Source organism: Chenopodium album, chromosome 12 (genome assembly GCF_948465745.1).
Source record: "Chenopodium album chromosome 12, dcCheAlbu1.1, whole genome shotgun sequence".
In the NCBI taxonomy this organism is placed as follows: domain Eukaryota; kingdom Viridiplantae; phylum Streptophyta; class Magnoliopsida; order Caryophyllales; family Amaranthaceae; genus Chenopodium; species Chenopodium album.
In genome coordinates this window covers 9,697,117-9,720,065 of record NC_137845.1, presented here as the reverse complement: position 1 = coordinate 9,720,065, position 22,949 = coordinate 9,697,117, and the positions used below count along the sequence as shown (strand labels likewise).

The window sequence follows — 22,949 nt, the reverse complement described above, 5'->3', positions numbered from 1 at the left end:
TAAGATTATGGTAGAGTCTTGACGTTCTAAGATGTTGTCACCAAATTGTTTCATGTAGGATGCATTTGCAGCAGGAACTGATACGTCTTACGCTGTGCTAGAATGGACAATGGCAGAGATCTTAAGTAATCCCAAGATACAGGATGAATTGCAAAAAGAGGTAAGAGGAATTGCAGGGGACAAAGATCACATAGTGGAAGATGATATAGAGAAGATGATTTACTTGAAAGCGGTGATCAAAGAGGCTCTACGACTGCATCCACCTGCTCCGGTACTGGTGCCTCGTGAATCAACCGAAGATATCAAAATAGATGGTTATGACATTGCTGCAAGGACTCTTGTTTTTGTTAATGCTTGGGCAATCCAGAGAGACCCTCTTACATGGAACGATCCTGAGGAGTTCCGTCCTGAGAGGTTCTTGAATTCTTCTCTAGACTACAAAGGCCAAGACTTCGAGCTGCTTCCATTTGGAGGGGGTAGAAGGATTTGTCCAGGAATATCATTTGCAATAACTAATATCGAGCTCATGTTAGCAAACCTTATTCACAAGTTCAAGTGGACGTTGCCTGCAGGAGGCAATGGCAAAATGTTCGACATGTCTGAAGGCCCTGGTCTCACTACACACAAGAAAACTCCTCTTCTTGCTGTTGCTACTCCACACCTTTACCAATAGACAGTCCATATGCAACCGTCAGTTAACTGGCTAAAATAAAATTTAGCAGCTTTTCCTATCATTTGTAACAATTAACAAAGTGTAAACTAGCGTAAACCATATAAATTCTATGCCCCCTGCAGCCTGCAGGTTCTCCTTACGTTAACATCAGTCTATAACATTCTCCAATTTCTCTAATTGTAAAGACGTCATCACGTCAAGCTACAAGCAAGACAACTTTTCCTTACAATATCTTGAGTGCCTTAGTAGAAATATGAAGACACTATGTAACATGCTAGATTTTAACATGTATTACAGTTGCTAAAGATGGGGCACGAACGTAAACAGAGAAGAGAAGCAAGAATAGGGTGAGTATTGCTCATTTACTGACACTAATCACAACTTAAGATCTTATATGAGATATACTTGCTAGTTACATCAACATATGCTAGCTTCATGTTAGAGAAGATGTTACTAGCTCCAAGTTTAACAACTACCGTAATTGCAACTAAAAAAAAGATGTTACAAGTAATATAACTTGGGTAAATTAGGCTAACATGAACACTTAACAATTAGAGGAGTTCGTTTTCTAAATTTCAATTACAACTCTCCAAACCTTCTATTCTAAAAATCTCTGCAGGCCTTTTTTTTTTTTACCTCTCCAATTACAATTACAGCCTCAGCTAAATACAAATTACCCAAAAAAACTTCCCCACAATTTACACTTTTATTGTCAAGCCTAAGATAGGTTTTTTTTTTTTTTCCTTTTCCTGTTATAATTATTCTATATAGTTAATTATAAAGGAGTCGGTTTTTTTTTTTGTTTTTTTTTTTACAAATTAGAACATACTCTCAGTTACGTGTAGTTCTACATGCAACTGAAAATGTTTTGGTATTGTGATAAATGCACATACGTATAGAACAAATTCACATAACATTATAATAAAAGCACAAATATTAATATAAAACAACATTTGTAATAATTAAAAGCACATAGGACACTTGAAAACGAATAAAGACATTAAAAATCATTAACTTCCTTGATAAATTTCCTTAACATTTACGGAGTACAAAACATAAAGCACATTGTTAGATAATAAAGACAAAAACCCAATTGCATGTAAATTTACATCCAACCACGTTTAACTTAACCAATTAGTCATTTCCTACCTTTTAATTACAAGGCTCCAAAACAGCCTCATAACTAACACAAATTCTTACGTGGGTTGGCAAAATTGTATAACCAACTATTATGGGGTTACTTTTACCCGATCAGCGTTACGGATTACTTTGTCAGTGTTATAGGAATTACTCAATCAATATTGTAAGAGTTTTTCACTTAGTGTTATAGGGGACACTTTGTTTTTTTTACAAGCGACCACATAATGTAACCAGCTGCATACAAGATGCGATATAAATCTAAATGCTATCTCTTAAAAATTTAATATAAATTAACAAAAAAATCTCATATATTGTAGCTATCCACATCTTTACCAAAGATTAGAAAATAAATTTGATAATCTCTAGTATTTATGGATCAACTAGTTAGCAAATTTGTCATAACCATTGACAAAAATGTTTGGACGTGTGATCCACGCATTAAGGTTGCCAATATATTACTTTGTACAAAAGGGCATATCATGAAAAATAATTTAGACAAGGACTTTAAGCCAATGAAATAATCTGTACTTATTTCGTTCAGCAATGTTGGACTTTTAGAATCTCCATCCTAGGAACAACATTGGCCTTCAATATCTTAAGCAACATACTCCAATATTTTACTTTTTAAGCATTGAATTTTACAATCTTCAATGCACATCTTTGACCACCATAATCTAGCTATTCAATAATATATGAGTAACAATTCACAAATTTGATATTTAAGAATATATATTTAGCTGAATTTAACAAGATTTCACATGATACAGTTTTAATATTTATAATAATGAATATTTATAATTTTATGGTCAAATTTATAAAGGTTGACCATAGGAATTAAGGTGTAAATGGTAAAAAGTAACAGAGGGAGTAGTGACCTATTCTTTTGTAATTTTTCCATACAACAATGAGTTTGTCTAGCTACAAACTCAAGAGAGTATGAAGACAAACCTCTTATTGTTGCCCTAATATGCCAAAATTTAATGACGTGGGGAAAGCCATGCAAGGTCACCTTAATGGCCGTATAAATCATTGAGATAGCCATCAACACACAAAGCATTGAGTAAACTTGTAGAGCTCAAGAATATGTCTATTGTTCTTCAAATGTTTGAAAAATTCCTTAATTCAATTCACATTCATCCCCTCTTATTCCTTCTCCCCTCACTCTTCTTCATAATCTTCCTCTACAAATGGCTCTCCACCAACTCTTCAAATTTAAACTTACCACCATCTCCACCAAAATTGCCAATTCTAGGACATCTTCACCAACTAGGCGTGTACCCTCACCGCTCTCTCCGGGATTTGTCTGACCGGTATGGTGAGCTTATGCTCATCTACTTAGGCAAAAAACCTACACTTATAGTCTCGTCAACAAGGGTAGCAAAAGAAATTATGAAATCACATGATGCTGTATTTTCCAACAGGCCTAAGTCTAGCATTAGTGATAAGCTGCTTTACAACAGCATGGATATTGCTGCTTCCCCTTATGGAGAATATTGGAGACAAATGAAGAGTATATGTGTGCTTCAGCTTTTGAGCAACAGAAGAGTTCGGTCATTCAGAGGTATAAGAGATGAAGAAACAGCTCTGTTTATGCAAAAGATTCAGCAAAATAGCGCATCAGTTGTAAATCTAAGTGATATGTTTGTGGTCTTGATGAATGATGTAGTATGCAGGGTTGCATTTGGAAGAAAATATGGAGGAAATCAGCAAAGTGATATTGATTTCAAGGAGGTCTTAAAGGAGTTTGCGGAGCTGCTAGGAGTATTTGATATTGGAGATTTTATACCCTGGTTGGCTTGGGTGAATAGATTCAATGGTATGAATAAACGATTAGAAGAAGTTGCAAAAAGTTTTGATTTGCTATTGGAAGATATACTCAACGAGCACTTGGATCGACTAGATAGTACAGGAAATTACAATGTGACGATAATGAAACTAAGGATTTTGTAGACGTTTTACTTGAAGTTCAGAAGGAAAATTCAGCTGGTATTTCTCTTGAAAGAGAGAGCATCAAAGCTCTGATACTGGTAAGTACATTCTTGCTTTTACTCTTTACTAACAGTATAAATTTACCTTTCACCAAAATAAGAAACAGAGATATTAAAGATTATGCATGAGTCTCAATGTTGATCCTTTTTATGCAGGATGCTTTTGCAGCAGGAACTGATACGACTTACACTGTATTAGAATGGGCAATGACAGAGCTCTTGAGAAATCCTAGAGTAATGGAAGAACTGCAAAAAGAAGTAAGAGGAATTGGTAACAAAGATCATATAACGGAGGATGATTTGGAGAAAATGAAGTACTTAGAAGCAGTGATCAAGGAGACTCTACGGCTGCATCCACCAATTCCATTACTGGTGCCTCGTGAATCAACCCAAGATGCACGGATAAATGGTTATTACATTGCTGCTAGGACTCTTGTTTTTGTTAATGTTTGGGCAATCCAGAGAGATCCGATTATTTGGCAAGAACCTGAGGAGTTTCGTCCAGAGAGATTCTTGCAGTCTTCGATAGATTTCAAAGGGCAGGATTTTGAGCTAATTCCATTTGGAGGGGGAAGAAGGATTTGCCCAGGAATATCATTTACGATAGCTAATATCAAGCTAGTGTTAGCAAACCTTGTGCACAAGTTTGATTGGAAGTTGCCTGTTGGAGTCAAAGGTGAAACAATGGATATGTCTGAGAGCACTGGCCTCACTATACATAGAAAAACTCCTCTTCTAGCTCTTGCTTCTCCACATCTTTAGCAATGAATTATAAATGCTCCTAAATTGAGAAAAGGGAGGTAACTAGCCTAGTTGATCTCTATATTGTAACAGGTTAAAATAAAAGGCAAAATAATAGCAGTTCTCCATTATATTTTAGTAAGCATATAAGTGCAAAACATCAATACTTCATACTTCCTTCGTCCCGTAAAGTTCTTCCCACTTCTACTTTATTTCTTTCTTTTCAATAATACCAATACATATTTTTTTTACCCAAGTTGGCAACTTTTTGGGACCACTTTTCTTTTTACATTCTATCTCTCCTTAAAAAGTAAACACATGAAGCAATTTACATCAATGATTTTTTATTTTTTATTTTATTTTTTTTATCATTTTGTGGAGGATGATAAAAATCACCCGAAATATTACAAGAAGCTGTTCCGTGCCAAAATTTTCCAGCTCTCAAATTGCCATGACAAATCATTGCCATAATTTGACACTATCTGAATTTGTAAGAAATAAATTAAAAGGGCAAAGAGTGATGTCCTACTCTCCATAATAATTCTAAAGAATAGACGTCCTACTCTCCATAATAATTCTAAAGAATAGACACATTATCACAACAACAGCCACACAGAAATTTTCCCTAAAGATCCACAACCTTTCTTTTGTTTGGTTAGGTTAAGCGAGTAGGGACTTTGAACTCGCGACTTTGATAATAAACCTAATCTCAGCCTTTCTCAGGGACTTTAAAAAGAGCCTCTCTTGGGTAAGGCATTGAGCCACGCAGTTGATTTCACCCACAGGCTCCACTCTCCCTGTCCTCGAATAATCAAGCTAACCTATGGTGACCTTATACACTGCTTTACCTAGAAAGAAAAACTTACGGAGTACTATTGTTAATTCGTCAACAAAATGCAACTAGGGTAATCATGAAGACCCAGTATTATGACTGCGGAGATATGGCAATAACGCCATCTATTCTATGGTGAGTGTTTAAACTTCTATGGTCAAAATCTGTTATCATATAGTATATATACAAAGTATTTGATATTGAGTATAGAGATTTACTGAAAACATATACCTTCCGAAAATTTGGTCTTTCAACATTAATTTATTGTCCACTGCCATATAAATTCCTTGTGCGTGTAAAGGTCCTGTATGTCCAAAAAACAGCCACCGGTGATAAGAGACATGACAAAGAATTCATGAGTGAAAATGTCACCAATGTTTTCAAGAAAAAATAACACCAGATAAACTTATTAATCAAATACTCTCAGAATTAAGCCAAAATACACGCACTTGTAATGATCTCATAGACATTTAAATAAACTTCAAGCAGGGCACGTTTGATGCTGGGACAAACACATTTTGCACAGGGCTACAATGATCAATGACAGTGTAAAAACACAGCCACACCTACAAGATGTAAGAGAGTAAGCAATATTTAATTGAAAGACACTCACAATTAGAAGTAGTCCAACAAATTCAAGCCACCCCCTCCTTCTGTCTCCTAATTCAGACCATAGCCTCTAAGCTACTTTGTAACCAATAATATTTCTATCAAGATGAAGGACATGGAAACTAACTTCTTGCTGTCTTATTGAACATTGATGACCAAAAATAGAGTTCAACACCGGTCTAAGGAAGGAAAAATGCACATAACTTTTGAAGTTTACCCAGTGAAGGTACAGTGGGCCAGTGGCTAAATACATACACATTCTAAGAGAGAGCAATTTTGGTAGTAGCAGAACCAGCACTCCTACACAGTAGCATCAGTAACCCAGTATTAATTGGTAATAAAAGAATTTCAGTAGTGAATGAAAGCAACGAAAATCCTGAAGCAATTGAAAACAGCAGCAACTAGAGTAGTTTCCAGATAGTCATGAAATATAAACATACTAGAATGACTAACAACCAATGAAAGCCAAAAGACAGATCTCCAAAATAGGTTCTGACTTCCTAGAGAATTATTCTCTTTTCAGGTGCTGCTTCTTCCTCAATGCACCAAACATATCCTTTTAGTTACATAGTTACATCTACTCACTGAGCCTTCAATTTTGTATAACATGCACAAATCACTGCCTTCAATTTTGTGTAAGATGCACAAACCACTTAAGCCTCAATTTACCCATCGCAACATAATCCCTAGTCTAATCAAGCACAAACTTTTAAGTACACATACCCTACTATCAACTATAGTTTACTTCTCAACTTGCAGACGTTCACCATATTTTTGTCAATATGTAGTAGTGAATTTTTCTAGAATATCTGATAGACAGGAATTCTGGAACAATTTTTGGCTTGAAGCAGACTGTTCTCATGTACTAGCCCAACCTTTCCAAGATGATAAATTGCATTGTATCAATGCCTTCTTACACTTGACTAACTCGTCATTCACTCAGGAAGTATGTTGGAATGACTTGAAAATCAATTGAGTGTTCACGTATAAGCTAAGGAATGAATTGCTTATCTTAAGCAAGGAAGAATTGAATAGGTCAACTTTAAATAGGCAAATCACTGAATCTACTAAAATTTTTAAGATGATTCAAGTTGGAGGTGAGAGATTGTGTCAAGAGATTGCCAACGACTGGACATAAGCTTAATAACTACAAGGAAAGGTTTGATTTTCGACGGATAGGTTCCGACGGACACGAAAAAATTTCGGAAAATACAAAATTTTCGACGGAACTTAAAAATTTCCGTCGGAAATTTCTGACAGAATTTAAATCCATCGAAAATTACTCACGGATTTTGATTCCATAGGAAATTTCCTACGGATTATTTTCATTGAAAACAAATAGTTTCCTACGGAATTGTCAGAAATTTCCAACAGAATTAACATAAAAAAAAACCCTAATTAGTCAGCTGCCCCCCTTCCCCCTTTCATTTCCTATTACCTCTTTGGTACATTGGAAAATATTTTCATACGACGGACTTCTCAATAAGAAACAAGGAAGCTATGGCTGTTTTACGATCAGTTGTCTGAATTGACTAAAACAGACTATTGGTATCCAAAAGTGGTCAGTAGCTTTTAAATTGCTATGTCTAGGTTAGCATGTTCATGTCATCTTCCACACGTACATGTTAATCAATTACCCTGTGATTTAAATACCCATATAGGATTATATGTTATTTATCTACATATTGAGAACATTGAAAGCTAAGGGCTTGTTTTGTATACTTTTTTTATTAAAAAAAAAAAATAATAAAATAAAAATTAAATTCAAAAGCGAAAAACAAGAAAAAGGTGCTTTCACTATTCTGTTGTTAGTTTGCAAAATTACCATGATTTTAATAAGTTTGACTAGTTTTTAATTCATTATAAAACATATATATGTTTTCGAAAAACAAAAAAACCAAAAACCATAGCGATACCAAACGAACCCTAAAGTTCTTGTTTTGTAACACTTTTGCTTTAGAAGGGAGATTAGTGAGAAATTACTCTTGCGAACACTTATTGAAATCAATACAAATGTTCTTATTTTAGGTAGGTTTTATAGTCTTCAAGTGGTTTGATTGAATGACTTTCCCACCTTCCAAACTCTTGTCTCTTTAACTCTCTTATTTCTTATTCAACCAATTTGTTCTTTGCTAATCACTTTAATTATAAACCATCTGCTCTAATAAGTTATGTGTAGTTTGACAGCTTTTAATAATTTAGCTCTACTGGATGGCTTCAATCAACATAGCTTGTTTGATGCCATTCTCAAAAAAATTAGCAAAGACTTGTATCAATTTTCTCACTAGAGTGAACATAAATATAAAACAGATAATAAATTGCAGAAAGTCGTCAAGAATTGAACATATATGGGACGGCACACGGAAATGCATGACTTCTAAATGGTCCTACAAAGATAAGAAAATCTTGATATATATTCATTAATTAATGTTATCTTCAAGTATATTAAGTCAAATTTGATCCTACAGAGATAAGAAAATCTTGATAATATATTCATCACATAAGCTACTTTGGAGTTTTAGATCTAAATGGTGTTAAAAAAAATGCCATTTCACACTAATGTCAATTTAATGATCAGATAAAAGCTTGAAAAAGGAATTAAATAAGAATTTCCCACAATCTTATTGAAAAAAAGGATAACTCAAGTTTGGTTGAAATTTTAAGTTTGTAGATCAAAAAGTCAAACACTATCCTAACAGCAAGCAACCATGATCCAAGTTTAGAAGCTAATTCAGCTGAGACGAAAAAGAATAGCTTATATTATAAACTGCTCACCTTTGAAGATCATACACTCCTTGGACCATGTCAAGGCAAAACAGTCACATTAGCCCTTTTTGTTCATATCCTTTCATCTCCTCAGATAATGCGATTTGTTCTGCATATTAACACGGTTACAGATGTTCTAATTAATATTTGTTTGTAAGGTTATGAAATCTTATGATGCACTTAAAGTAGAAGAGTGATTCCATATTCAGTCTCCTGTTCTATAACCCTGAGATTAACTACAATGCATCCCTTCATTCCACTTCCCCAAAATAAAGAATTGTATCATCTATTCTGAATGGCATAAAAAATTGTATCATCTATTCTGAATCCAGCAGTCACATAACTGGTTCAATGCCAGATAAAGAGAGTAAAAGATACACGACAAACTAGCTCAGATGACAAAAATAACATTGATAATGAGATATTTTTGTAAATTAAATAATTAATATTGCTTCCATCCCTTGTTGCTTAGAAACAAAAATCAAGCTAATTCTGTAATCCATATTACACATCACTAGTCAAAACCTACACTTGCTAATTGATTAAACTACTAAACACGCCTAAAAAGAACTGCTATGATAGACATACCTTGAAAGAGACTATTATGGTTATCCATAAGTCGGGGGAAAAAAAAAATCCAGAATGCCTATGGTATACAGTAATTCTAGTCTATGGTTTTAAAAAAAAATTCCTAACTAATAAAATTAACCTATCTACAAATGCCTATGGTAGACAGGTTATTTTACTTTTCAAGAGAGAAAATTCAAAATTATCACAAATTTTTCCAAAATAAGCGTGCAACACAAAATTATAATTAACAAAGTACCTCAACAATTTCTGGCATAAGCTTGTGATATTCATTTAACTCCTCAACTCAAAAGTACTTTTCACTTTTGTATTCAATGAAGGATATGATTGCAGCTGGGTCCAATATAACTTATACACTACTAGAGGGGGCAATGAAAAAGTTTCTGAGACATCCGCAGTTATGATGAACTGCAAAATGAGGTAAGGGGAGTTGTTAGACAAAAAACAATGGTGCCTAAAGACGATCTGAAAGAAATGAAGTACTTGAAAGCATTAATCAAGGAGGTACTTAAGGCTAGTCCTCCACTCCCAATGCTGGTGTTTCGAGAGCCCTCACAGGAATAAAATAATAAATGGTTATGACATTGCTGCAAGGACACAAGTAATAATCAGGGCATGTGCAATACAGAGAGACCCGATAGATTGGGAAATCCTGTGGAATTCAATCCAGAGAGAAGAATTTCCAGTTGATTCCGTTTAAAGCAGGAGAAGAGGTTGCCCAGGGGCACCCTTTGCTCTAGCCACTTGCTGAAATAGCATTAGCAAATGTTGTTTACTCTTTTGATTGGAAATCAGCCAATGGAGTAGAAAATGAAGTGTTTCATGTGCCTGAAAGCCCGATTGTGAAAATCAACAGACAGTATCCTCTTATAGCCATTGCAATTTGCAACTCCATATTCTTGTAGCTAAATAACATCCCAGGAAATCAACTTTGTTAATCAAGAATCAACATTTGAATCATCAGATGCAAGAGACATAAGACTCGGTTGTATATCTAACATCCAACAAGGTTGTTAATGTTTATGTACTCAGTATAATGTGACATGTTGATAATAATCAGGCGATCAGCCTCATTCTATGGCATATAGCAATAATGAGTGACCATGCAAGAATGGAATGTGACTTTTAGTACAAGGAAAATCAGCCTCTTACTGGAAAAATAAAAAAAAATGCTTTTGAAAAGAGCTGCTAAGTATGTTTAATGTCATTTAGCTTGATTTTCCTACATTTTCACCAAGAACCCAACTATTCTCTGCCAAAAAAAAAAAAAAAAAAAAAAAAAAAGTCACCATAACTTCACTAAATTTTTTTGATGTTGATATCATTTAGAAAAAAAAATGAATAGAAGAAATAAAAAATTGTGGTGCTCTATTTACTACCTAGCCAGCTTCCCAGACTCCCAGTACTAGTCATCCAAGTACAATTAGTACACAACCAGTGAGTTTATCTCACAAAACTCCCTCTGCTCCTAAAAGATGTCCCTATCACCCTATCTATTTTTACCTGACTTTCAATGCAAAATTGTAATAGACCGGCTTTAGAGGGGGTAATTTGGTAATACGGGTCAACCACAACCTATGCGGGTCTATGATAGGAGGACAGTCAACAAGCAACAAGAGCAACAGAAAAGGGCAGCAGCAGCAGGGAGCATTTCAAGGCCTCAAGACTCCAATTAGGTAGAAGACAAAATCAATAAAGAAGAAGAGAAGGAAAAGAAACTACCTTAGTCCTATGATGTTAATTTATGTTTGTCTAAATTAGCTAAGTTTCACATGTCAAGCCTTAAGGTCATCTTACCAGCTTAGTATAAGTAGTAGTAGTGTTAGTGGAAAGGTAGGCAGAAATTAGTGAGGAAAAATAGGAGAGTTGCAACCTTAAGTTGCTAGGAGATTTGTAGCCTCAAGCTACTGAGAGACTCATAACCTCAAGTTATGGCTATCCTTATGCAATCCAACCATTAATCAATCAAATGTTCAAGCTTTCAGCATTAAATTAATATTAATTGTGCTTAATTGAATCAGTAGTTACTAGTCTATAACAAAAATCTTTGATCATGCAATACTAAAAGTTAAAAATAAAAAAATAAAAAAAATATTAATAATAACACTGCCTTTTTTTTTTAGTTAGGGAAATACTCAGCTAAATTATGATTCTTTAACTGAGACAATTCAAATATGAACATCTTTAAGAAACGAAAAAGAGTAATAGAATATAATCATTATCACACTGCTAGCCGGATCATAGTTGGTTACTTGACACTCAGGTCATGACTAACATGCCTAACACGACGTTACTCCAACTCTTCAAATCACCAACACTGATTACTACACACTCATACTAGACCAAAATTCAGCAACATTTTCATTAAGCGGTAAGTTTAACACACCTAGCCGAATCAAAATAACATAGCCTAGACATCATTGTAAAATACAAGTACATAATTTTCAAAACAGTGTCATGTAACAGAGAAATTTCCCAAAATCACATTCAGCTGTAAAGCCTCACAATCAACCATTAAATTATAATTTCCATGAATTTAATATCAAATTAAAGAGATTACATCAAGTTACTGTATGATCAAAACAAGAATAACCTAACAATCTTCCGAAACAATTTCCATTAAACCTACCGAATTTGAAATTACAATAATCAAATTATTTAAAATTAGAACCGAAAAGCACAGTAAATTGACATGAACTTACCAATTCAAGTAGTTAATTGATTCAGTCCAAAATTGGCAATGCCCAGAACTTGAATCTGATAAACATCATGAATGGATGATTGGATGAAGCAGCAAACTAAACTCGTATATGAAAATATCGCTCATTACTTAATCTCAAAGTGCCAAACTTTTTTGATTTTGAATTCTAGAATTGGGGGAAGTGAATAATAATGAGAAAATCACCAATTGTTTGCTCCATGTTCTCTTCACCTTAAAAAAAAAAAAAAATATTAAGTAAAAATAATTTAAGTTCAAAGTTCAGTAAAATTAATTTCAATTCAGTAAAAATAATTTCAATACAGTAAAATTCAGTTTTCTCCTTGTAAAAAAAATTAAAAAAAATCAGTTTTCTTAAAGAAAAATTATAATAGAAAATCAGTAATAATAATTTCAGTTTAGCAAAAATAATTTCAGTTCAATAAAAATAATTTAAGTTCAATAAAAATAATTTTGTTTCAGTAAAAATAATTTCAGTTCAGCAAAAATAAGGTGAAGAGAACGGGTCCTTAATGAGAGAGAAAAAAGGTAGAAATGTTTACGGGGCGTTTGGTTGGAGGGATAAGAATAAGAGGGATAAGGAGAGAGAGGATAAAGATAGGGAATTAATAGGTGGGACAAGGATAAATAATTTTTATCCCATATTTGGTAACTATGGGAAATAAATTAAGGATAAGTAGTAAAATTATAAAAAATACCCTTACTAACTCCTACCCTTTCCCTTATCCTTTCAATTTCATTAAGGGTAACTTGGTATTTTTAGCCTATTTCTTATTATTTCCCCTTATACCACCCTCCTTAGTTATAGAAATGGAGGGATAATGTGGTGTTTTAATCCCTATCCTCAACCTTTTTTAATCTCAATCCCTTTAAACAAACACTATTTTTCTCTATTCTCATCCTTTATCCTTATCCCTACCTTTTTATCCCCTAAACAAACACCCCCTTAGAGTATGTTACTACTCTTTTCATCCCAGAATATGTGTGATGTTGGACTTTTTCACTATTTATGTACTCGTATTACGTTTGAACATGATTTTTTACTAATATAATAAAAACATATTTTATCATAAAAAATAAAAACATATTTTATCATAAAATATGTAGGTTTTTTTTTTTTTTTTTTTTGAGGGATCATAAAATATGTAGTTAGATACATATAATATAATTTATAAAATAATTTTGATTAATATTTAATTATATAAAAATAAAATCAAACTAGTACATTGACATGTGTACAATGTTAACTATGTCACATATTTTGAGACGAAGGGAGTACAATCTTTGATATTGGGTAACTTAATGGGACTTAGAAAGAAAAGGCACAAGCCTTACCGAGAAAACCAAAATGTTATCATGAAAGATACGTATACTTCGTATAAGAAAATAGCGTAGAAAAATATGGAGTATCTAGAAAATACTACTCATGCAACCAAATTAATCAAAAATTACCACTCTGAGTACAACCAATTCAACTTTTACAAGAACATAAAATTTAGAATTTCACAACAGAGGATACACTGTGATAAGAAAGAATAAATGTGAGAATCAAAAGTTCAAAATTGTACCAATACCAATGCAAGCTAAGTATTACTCTCTTCGTCCCCTTTTTTTGCTTCATCCCACAAATCTACATTATTAAAAAATGGTAAAAGAAAGATAGTGGGTGGTCCCTAGTCAATATTAGTGAGTAATAACCATGACCCAAAATGGAATGGGGCAATAAATAATGGACATCTATTTATAGGAAATGGAGCAAACAAAAAGGGACGGAGGGAGTAATCTATAAGGAGAAGGCTAATTTGTGCCTGCATATATAACAAGTGACTTATGAGTTCATAGAAATTGTAGAAACATACAACAACTGAATCATGTTTTAGAAGTTTTACTCACATTTTCCAGTTCAAGTACTGATCAACAGTAAAAGAGGTTTTAGACCTCCAAACCAGTTAAGCATAAATATATTTTCGATATCTAGTCTGAAGACCGTTGTGGCTCACTGGCCATGATCAAAACATAAACACTTACTTCTTTAGCCTTTACAAGAAAATATCAGTCAGACTATAGGAATACGATTATAAGGGTGTGTATTAGACAAGAAAATATGTTAAGGTTATCCACACATAATTCAGGTGTAATGGCATATTGGCTTCCAAAAAATGTACTATCTTATTCTGAATATAGCGATCACATAACTGGTTCAATGCAGATAAAGAGGGTAAAAATTACGATGCCATATGAATGAAGAGAGTAAAAGTTACAAGACAAACTAGCTCAGATGTGATGCACTTGAATTTCTTGTATAGACATAGTCCACCAACTGCATAAAACGATGACAATAATAACATAGATAGTGGGACATTTTTGTGAATTTATATTGCTTTCATTTCTTGTTACTTATAAAAAAATATCCAACAAAATATTTAATCTATATTACACATCATTTGTCAAAACCTACGCTTGCTGATTGAATAAATTACTAAACACACCTAAAAAGAACTCCTTCGATAGTCATACCTTGGAAAAGACACTTGTGATTAACTATATGCTAGCAAAAAAAAAAAAAATCTAGAAGAAAAAGGAAATACTTTTTATAAGCTAAATATGAAGATTAAAAAAAAAAAAAGTTATACTCATATACGAGTACCACAAATTACCAGTCTTGATCTCTCGGCCCATCACTATCATTTAAACAATACTTTTTTTTTTTTTTGCCATGTATAGCCCAGGCAAGTTGTAGGTTGTGATAGGTGTGAAGTACAAGAAATGGCATATCCTAAGTTTCTAACTAATATAATAAATTAAAATAAATTTAACCTAATTACAGATGTTAATCATCATTAAAAACTACTCCTTCCGTCCGGATTCCGGAAATCAAGTCACTTTGGACTGCAACAGTGCTACTCTGCTAGCCTCTACTCATGTCCTAGCTCGTCTCACAGCAAAAAAACTGCTTCTCTATTTCCTTCCACTTTCTGACTTTCCTCAAGTTGGCTTCTACTAAGCCTTTTGTGAATCATTGACATTACCCCTCTCAGCATCATTAACCATAAATATAAAACAAATAACTAACTGCAAGAAGTCATCAAGAACTCAACAAGTATCGTACGGCACACGGAAAGATATGTTCCACGCACTTGAACCCAACATATAAGCTCAACTACAAACTTCAAATATTCAGCAATTTTATACTAGCGCTCCTTCACCACATATATTGCTCCCATATTCCTTTTATGATGTCTCATTGACTTTGCCTCACCAATTTTCTTTTTTATTAACTTCAACCAACTAAAACTTAATAAAATAACAATTCTACTATGAGGCAAATCCAAAGGGATCAAGGGATTATAAAACAGAAATATAGAACCACATATTATTCATCAATTGATGTTCTTTTCAGATATATCAAATTAAAGTAATCCTATTATTCATCATTATATGTACTTTTCAAGGATAAGTTGAACCGACATGTTTTTACATAGAGACAAAAATATATGATTATATATTTATCATATAAGCCATTATAGAGTTTCTTAGCTAAATAATTTCAATAAATTCTGAACATACTAAAATCAAGATATGATAATTAAAAATCCCAAAAAAGAACAAGTTAAGGATTGCTGTTTTTTTCCAAAAAAAGAAAAAAATACGTGTTTGGTTGAGATTTTATGTATGATAATTAAAAAAAAAAAAGTCAAACACAATCCGAACCGCAACTCTGCAAGCAAGCCTTGCTTGCTTAATCCATAAAAAAACTAATTATTGCCCAAATGTATAATCCAACCAAACCATTCACAATCAGAAGATCATACACTCCTTGGACCATATCAAAGAAAATCAATCACATTAGACTTTTTTGTTCTTGTCCTTACTTTGATGTTATTAGATCTGCATAATTACAACCACGGGTAGAAAATGTACTCCCTCCATTCCCAAGTTAGTTGCCGCTAAAGTATTACTCAATATAACACTATATGTAATGAAAAAAATATCCTTGGATCAATTAAAATTAACTAAAATAGCTTATTCTACTCTCATTTCCTCCCACTCTTACAGACCCAGTTCCACTACCAACACCTTTCTAACACCTAAGCCACCAACACTAAAATCACCATCACCCCAACAACACTTTCTACAAACTTTATATCTAATAATGCAATCTAACTTTTTGGTTGTTACTGGTTAGTTTGTTACCAATGAGGTGTGTACATCTCAGAGGCGTTGGGTGAGAAAGATGAATTTTGTCATTAGCCAGAAGATAATGTTTTTTTTGACGCCAAAAGGAATAGTCCCACTGATTTTTACATTTCCTATCACACAACATATGGGTCCACTTATTTTCATACTATTTTTAATTTATTTATATATATATATATGCATTATTTGGATTTTTACACTATTCATATATTACTTTTGACTTAATTCAGTATATAGATGATTTTGGTGGATGAATTGATGAGCATTTTTTAGATGGGAAAGGATATGATTTTGACAAGCTAAACATACAAATAAATGATGGAACTACACCAAATCAGTATCTTAGACTTCTTCAAAACAACCTATCAATATAAGCTGTAGACATATTCATATCTAGAAACTGATTGCTCCATTCTGGATTTTTAAAATCTTAAAGATATCCTTACTAACACGATTGCACGTATACCTTCAAGCTCCTAAACTTCTGCTTTGCATTCCTACTATAAATTGAAGCTACAAGTTATAGCTTCATATTGCTCCTAGTGAAACAGAACACTAGAAGAAATGTCTAATATTCTTCAGTTCTTAGAGGATATTTGTTTCCATCCCCTCTCCCTAACGTTCATACTCTTCTTGATCTTCCTTTACAAATGGCTAAATAATAATCCTATGCAAAGCAGAAATCAGCCACCTTCCCCGAGAAAGTTGCCCATCTTAGGCAACCTTCACCAACTTGGCAAATTCCCACATCGTTCATTGTACTCTTTGTCCAAGAGATATGGAGAAGTGATGTTGATTCACCTAGGTAGCAAACCTTCCTTTGTTGTCTCATCTGCAAGCGCAGCTTGCGAGATCTTGAAGACCCATGATGCCATCTTCTCTAATAGACCTAAATCACGCATCACGAGCAAGATAATATATGATGGCAAAGATATAGTCTTTTCACCTTATGGGGAATATTGGAGATGGATAAGGAGCATCTGTGTCCTACAGATGCTCAGTAACAAAAAGGTTCAATCCTTCCGAAGAGTAAGAGAAGAAGAAGTCACTCTAGTGATTGAAACGATCAAGAGATCAGAACAATCACCAGTAAACTTGAGTGAGATTTTTATAGGATACACAAGTAGTGTGTTGTGTAGGACAGCCTATGGAAAGAAGTATGCTGGAGAAGTGGGAACCAATTTTAAGCTTCTTTTAAAGGAGTTTGTAGAGGTCATGGCAGTGTTCAGTATGGGAGATTTCATACCCTGGCTTGGCTGGATTGATCAACTCACTGGTTTGAATAATCGGGTGGACAAAGTCGCGAAAGAGTTTGATAAATTTCTTCAACATGTAGTCCAAGAGCATCTAGATCGAAAGGTTGAAAAGGATGAAAGTGAACAAGATTTTGTGGACATTTTGCTGGATGTTCAGAAGGAAAACACAGCTGCTCTTTCCATGGACAACATCAAAGCCATTGTACTGGTAAGAATTCCTACTACTTCCTTAATTTTCACTTTAATTAATTATTGTACAACAGAAGTCAATATTAAAAGTCCAATAGTGATCACCAATAAAAATTTCCACATAAATTTGCAAAGCAGATAATAAAAATAAAGTACCACAACTATTTCAGCTTAAGCTTGTTAAAACTTACAAAGTCAAAACTGGTTTTGCATTTGATGAAGGATATGTTTGCTGCTGGGTCCGACACCTCATACACACTACTGGAGTGGGCAATGACAGAGCTGCTGAGACATCCCCAAGTCATGAAAAAACTGCAAGATGAGGTAAGGGGAGTTGTTAGAGAAAAAACAATGGTATCTGAAGATGATTTAGAAAAGATGAAGTACTTGAAAGTAGTGATCAAGGAAGTATTTCGCCTACATCCTCCACTCCCATTGCTGCTGTTTCGGTATCCCTCCCAGGATGCCAAAATAAATGGGTATGACATTGCTGCGGGGACACAAGTAATCATCAATGCATGGGCAATACAGAGAGACCCAAATTATTGGGCAGAACCTGAGCAGTTCCGTCCAGAGAGGTTCCTGAACTCTTCAGTAGACTTCAAGGGACAGGATTTCCAGTTGATTCCCTTTGGAGCTGGCAGAAGAGGTTGCCCAGGGATACCCTTTGCTTCATTCAAAATTGAGCTCATGCTAGCAAATCTTCTCTACTCATTTGATTGGAAATCAGCCAATGGAGCAGAAGATGAGGCTTCTGAAGTACCTGAAAACCCAGGTATAACAATCAATAGACGGGATCCTCTTATGGCCATTGCAACTTTATATTCTTGCAGCTGAGAACATGCTGCACATATTAACAAAAGAATCGACATTTGAATCACAGATGCTCAAGGCAGTAGACCAACAGTATCAAGTATCCAACAATAACAATTCCATGTCCGAGTTTATTTATGTCCTACTCGTATTTATTTTAATCCTGTTCATGATTATGTTTTTAGTATAAAGTTTCTGATGTCCCTAATTAAGCTATGATGAAGCCTCTTCAAAGGCATTAGGGTAATAATTATGTTGGTGTCGTATTTAAAATAATAAAAATAAATGACTTCACCCAGTCAATTCCTTAGCTGATTCCTCCTGATCTCAAGCTACCTTTTAGAGATAGTGACTTTGGAAGAAAAGGAGGTGCCTTTCAATAAGCTTCCCCACTCCAAATGTGCCTGTATTTAGATTCTCTATTGAATTCAATTCCCTGGAAACAACAATTGGTACAATATTCAATGTTGCAAACCAATAAGCATCTCAGTTTTTACATATCAACCAATCAAGCTTAACCCACCCGATAAAGTGCAGGTAAACATATTTCCATTCTTGATGATGACAGGTTCCCAAGCAAGAAATCAAACTAAGTTTGAGATCATTATTTATCATGTGGAGTTTTTTACTCAGATTGTACAAACCAAAATCGTCAAGTTCATTAGTCCCCTTTGTGAACAACAATCTGATATAATGTACAAATTGGTACAATATGATGCATGTTACAAATTTGGGCTTTTCTAAAACTTCATGAAACACAATACATTTCTGGTAGCACTTAGAACATAACAGAACATACCACAAACTTCATGAAACTATTTAAGTTCCTGTAGTACATGACCTACATACCAGAACATAACGCATTTCTGGTAGCAATTAGACAAATTGACAATAATTAATTAAATGTCAATTTCATGAAACATGTCATTATTAAATAGATAAGTAGCTTAGAGTAAGATGACCCACATGTTTATAACCAACAACCATGTACTATGGTCTATGAGATAAGATAATGTGTTTTGAGGTAGAGAATTCTCAGGAAATGAACCACGAGAAATTTACAACTCGAATCACATCACTAACTAGTGTAGTAATACTCAGTTGTTTGTTTTCCCTTTCCCTGTTCTTAAAATCCTTACCTGAACAACTATTATGCCACCACTCATTCCTCCCTCTACTCCTTCCTGTAAAAGTTAAATCTCAAGCCAGATCGATTTCTAATATCCCGACAAACATTGAAACAAGTGAACAACATCTAGTGCTCCCCATAGTACTCAGTTTCTGCATTTTACCTGACATACCTAGGTAGGATTTTTGACACATAAGGACACTAGTTTGGACAATTGAAAGAGTTGACTCTTCATCTTGGATTAAAATGCAGGACGTTTCATAAAATAGAAGATACATATCCGAACAAAAGTGATTCCAATCTGGATACATACACTGGTATGGACACTTCAATTATTCAATACATACAATGGAATAAACACTAGAATGTGACTAACAAATTCCATCAGGTTCCTGAACCTTTTCTTCCTTTGATTCCTTCTATTAGTTCAATATAATAATAATGGGCTTACAGCTATCACACAAGGTGAAACAGAACACTCAAAGAAATGTCTACTGTTATTCAATTCTTAAATAACCTTAGTTTCCATCCCCTCTCCCTCCGTTTCTTTCTCTTCTTAATCATCACCTATAGATTTCTTAATAAAAATTCTGGCTGAAGCAGATAACTGCTACCCTCCCCAACAAATAATCCCGTCTTTAGTAACCTTCACCAACTTGGCAAATTCCCACACTGCTCTCTGCACTCTTTGTCCAAGCAATATGAAGAAGTGATGTTGTTCCCATCAGAAGCACTACCTCCTTTTTTTGTCTTGTCATAGCACACAAGATCATGAGGACGTATGAGTCATTGATTTCATCTTCTCCAATAGACCTCAATTACACATTACAAGAGCAAGATCATCTATGATGGAAGAGACAAAGTCTTTTCACCTTATGGGGAATATTGGAGGCAGGTAAGGAGCATATCTGTCCTACAGCCCTTGAGTAACAAAAATGTTCAATCTATTCAAAGGTTAGAAATGACAAAGTCAGTCTAGTGGGCTGAAATGATCAGAGCATTTCCCTATTACTTAAGTGAGAATTTGAAGATGCTCTCGAGCAATGTGTTCTGTAAGGCAGCCTTTGGAAAGAAGCATAACAGAGAAGTGGCAGCTTTTGAAAGAGTTTGTTGAGGTCATGGCAGTGTTCAGTATGGGAGTTTTCATACCCTGGCTTGGCTGGATTGGTCGACTCAGTGGTATGGACAGTTGGGTGGATACAATAGGCATAGACTTTGATAAGTACCTTGAATATGTTATCTAAGTGCATGGATCGTAAGACAGAAAACGAAGAGAATGAAAAAGACTTTGTAGGTATTTTGTTAGATGTTCAGAAGGAAATACAGTTGCTTTTCACATGGACAGCATTAAAGCTATTATAATAGTAACGATACCTAGTACACACTTGTCAGCCCACACATAAACCCTTAAAATCTGAATACAAGGTCAAATTTCAATGACTATAATAAAAGTTCAAAATATCATGTCACTTTAAAAGGCAGGTAATTTTACTTATCAAGAGAGAAAAAATATCACATATTTAGCCAAACAAAGCGTACAAAAACTTTAAGTGCAACACATAGTTTTAAATAAGAAGGTACCTCAGCTCTTTCTGGCGTAAGCTTGTGATATTCATACAAAATTGTGAAATCACTTTTGTATTCAATGAAGGATATGTTTGCAGCTGGGTCCAATAAAACTTATACACTACTAGAGTGGGCAATGACAAAGCTGTTGAGACATCCCCAAGTTATGAAGGAACTGCAAAGTGAGGTAACAGGAGTTGTTAGACCCTTAAAAAAAAAATTGGAGCCTGAAGATGATCTGGAAGAGATGAAGTACTTAACAGCAGTGATCATGAAGGTACTTAGGCTGCATCCTCCATTGCTGGTGCTTCGAGAGCCTCACAGGATGTCAATATAAATGGTTATGACACCGCTGCAAGAACACAAGTAATAATTAATGCATGAGAAATACGGAGAGACACAATATATTGGGGAAAATCCTCAGGAGTTCTGTCCGGAGAAGAATCAACATTTTTAATAACCAAATACTAAGATGCAAAAGACATAGGACACAATTGTATCTAAAATCCAACAATCCTGTTAATGTTTATGTACTCAGAATAATGTGACATGTTGATTATAATCAGCCTCATTCTATGGCATATAGCAATATTTAGTGACCCTGAAAGAATGGAATATGAATTAACAATGCTTTTTACAAGAGCTGCTAAGTATGTTCAATGTCATATAGCTCGATTTTCCTACATTTTCACCAAGAACCCAACTTTCTCCACACACACACACACAAAAAAAAAAAAAAAAAAAAAAAAAAAAAAAAAAAAAAAAAAAAAAAAAAAAAAAAAAAATTCACCAAAAACTTCTCTACAAAACTTTGATGATGTTATAAATTAATACTCAACCTATTTTTTCTTAAGGAAATAATCAGCTAAACTTTGAATTTTTAACTTAGAGATTCCAAATATGTAGTATGAACATCTTTAAGAAATGAAAAGAGTAATGGAATATAATAGTTATCAGCTAGCCGAATCAGAGTTAATACTCGACACTCAGGTCATGACAGACATGCCTAACACGATGTTACTCAAACTCTTCAAATCACTACACTATTCACTTCACGCTCGGGAATAGGCATGACATATGGACACTTCATACTAGACCAAAATTTAGCAAAATTTTCATAAATGGCCACGTCTGACACTTGGACACGGTCTCAAGTTTAAAACTCTTGGCCGAATCAGAATAACATATTATATGAAATAAAAAAATCATGAAGTAATAAAAATATCACAACATCACATTTCAGCTGTAAAGGCTCCCAATCAATTAATTAATTATAGTTTCCAATAATTTAATATCAAAATAAAGAGATTACATCAAATTACTGTATGATCAAAACAAGGATAACCTAACACTCTTCCTAAACAATTTCAATCAAACAAATAATCAAATTATATAAAATTAGAACTGAAAATTACAGTAAATTGACATGAACCTACCCATAATTCAAGTAGTTAATGGATTGAGTCCAAAATTAGCAATCCCCAGATCTTGTAAAACTGATAAACATCATGAATGAAGAAGTAAATTAAACTCGTATACCAAAATATAGCTCGTAATGTGATCTAAAAGTGCCAAACTTTTTTGATCTTGAATTCTTACAATTGGGGGAAACAAGTGAGTAATAAATCAATAATTGTTTGTAAATACTCCCTTTATTCCCAATTGTTTGCCATAATTTGATGGATTAGAATTGATGATATGATGAGAGAAAAAAATGATGGGCCTAAATTTTTTTGAAGGGTA

General features: G+C 33.9%; 2 protein-coding genes, 2 long non-coding RNA genes and 1 pseudogene across 10 annotated transcripts in view; 3 read left to right on the top strand and 2 right to left on the bottom strand.

Annotated features, from left to right (window-relative positions):
• Nucleotides 1–878, top strand: part of LOC145570282 (cytochrome P450 736A117-like) — a 1,949-nt gene extending 1,071 nt beyond the window's left edge. The window contains exon 2 of the mRNA XM_081629320.1: nt 59–878. Coding sequence (XP_081485446.1) covers nt 59–673 — 615 coding nt within the window. The 3' untranslated portion in view covers nt 674–878. The remainder of the gene's footprint in view (nt 1–58) is intronic.
• LOC145570287 (uncharacterized) overlaps nt 1–18,253 on the bottom strand; it is a 22,207-nt gene extending 3,954 nt beyond the window's left edge. The window contains exons 1-8 of one of the 6 annotated variants that reach the window (XR_014096434.1): nt 18,120–18,253; nt 17,890–18,010; nt 9,576–9,745; nt 8,759–8,858; nt 6,239–6,283; nt 5,824–5,940; nt 5,606–5,678; nt 224–661 (exon numbers count right to left, since the gene is read on the bottom strand). This is a non-coding gene — a long non-coding RNA (uncharacterized LOC145570287). Of the gene's footprint in view, nt 1–223; nt 662–5,605; nt 5,679–5,823; nt 5,941–6,238; nt 6,284–8,758; nt 8,859–9,575; nt 10,243–17,889; nt 18,011–18,085 lie in introns of all 6 variants that reach the window. The other 5 variants (XR_014096432.1, XR_014096430.1, XR_014096429.1 and 2 more) reach the window with 5 other exon arrangements.
• LOC145570284 (cytochrome P450 736A117-like) lies at nt 2,886–4,677 on the top strand (annotated as a pseudogene). Its single transcript, XR_014096428.1, has 2 exons — nt 2,886–3,840; nt 3,958–4,677. The product of XR_014096428.1 is annotated as a cytochrome P450 736A117-like (transcript).
• LOC145570285 (cytochrome P450 736A117-like) lies at nt 16,007–18,826 on the top strand. Its single transcript, XM_081629323.1, has 2 exons — nt 16,007–17,717; nt 17,921–18,826. Exons 1-2 carry the CDS (start codon nt 16,818–16,820, stop codon nt 18,533–18,535), a joined length of 1,515 nt encoding a protein of 504 aa, XP_081485449.1. The 5' UTR covers nt 16,007–16,817; the 3' UTR covers nt 18,536–18,826.
• On the bottom strand, nt 18,410–22,949 carry LOC145570288 (uncharacterized). The gene is made up of 6 exons (XR_014096435.1): nt 22,806–22,949; nt 22,643–22,702; nt 21,468–21,558; nt 21,222–21,381; nt 18,848–18,947; nt 18,410–18,542 (listed from the first exon to the last, which is right to left on the bottom strand). It is a non-coding gene; the product is annotated as an uncharacterized LOC145570288 (long non-coding RNA).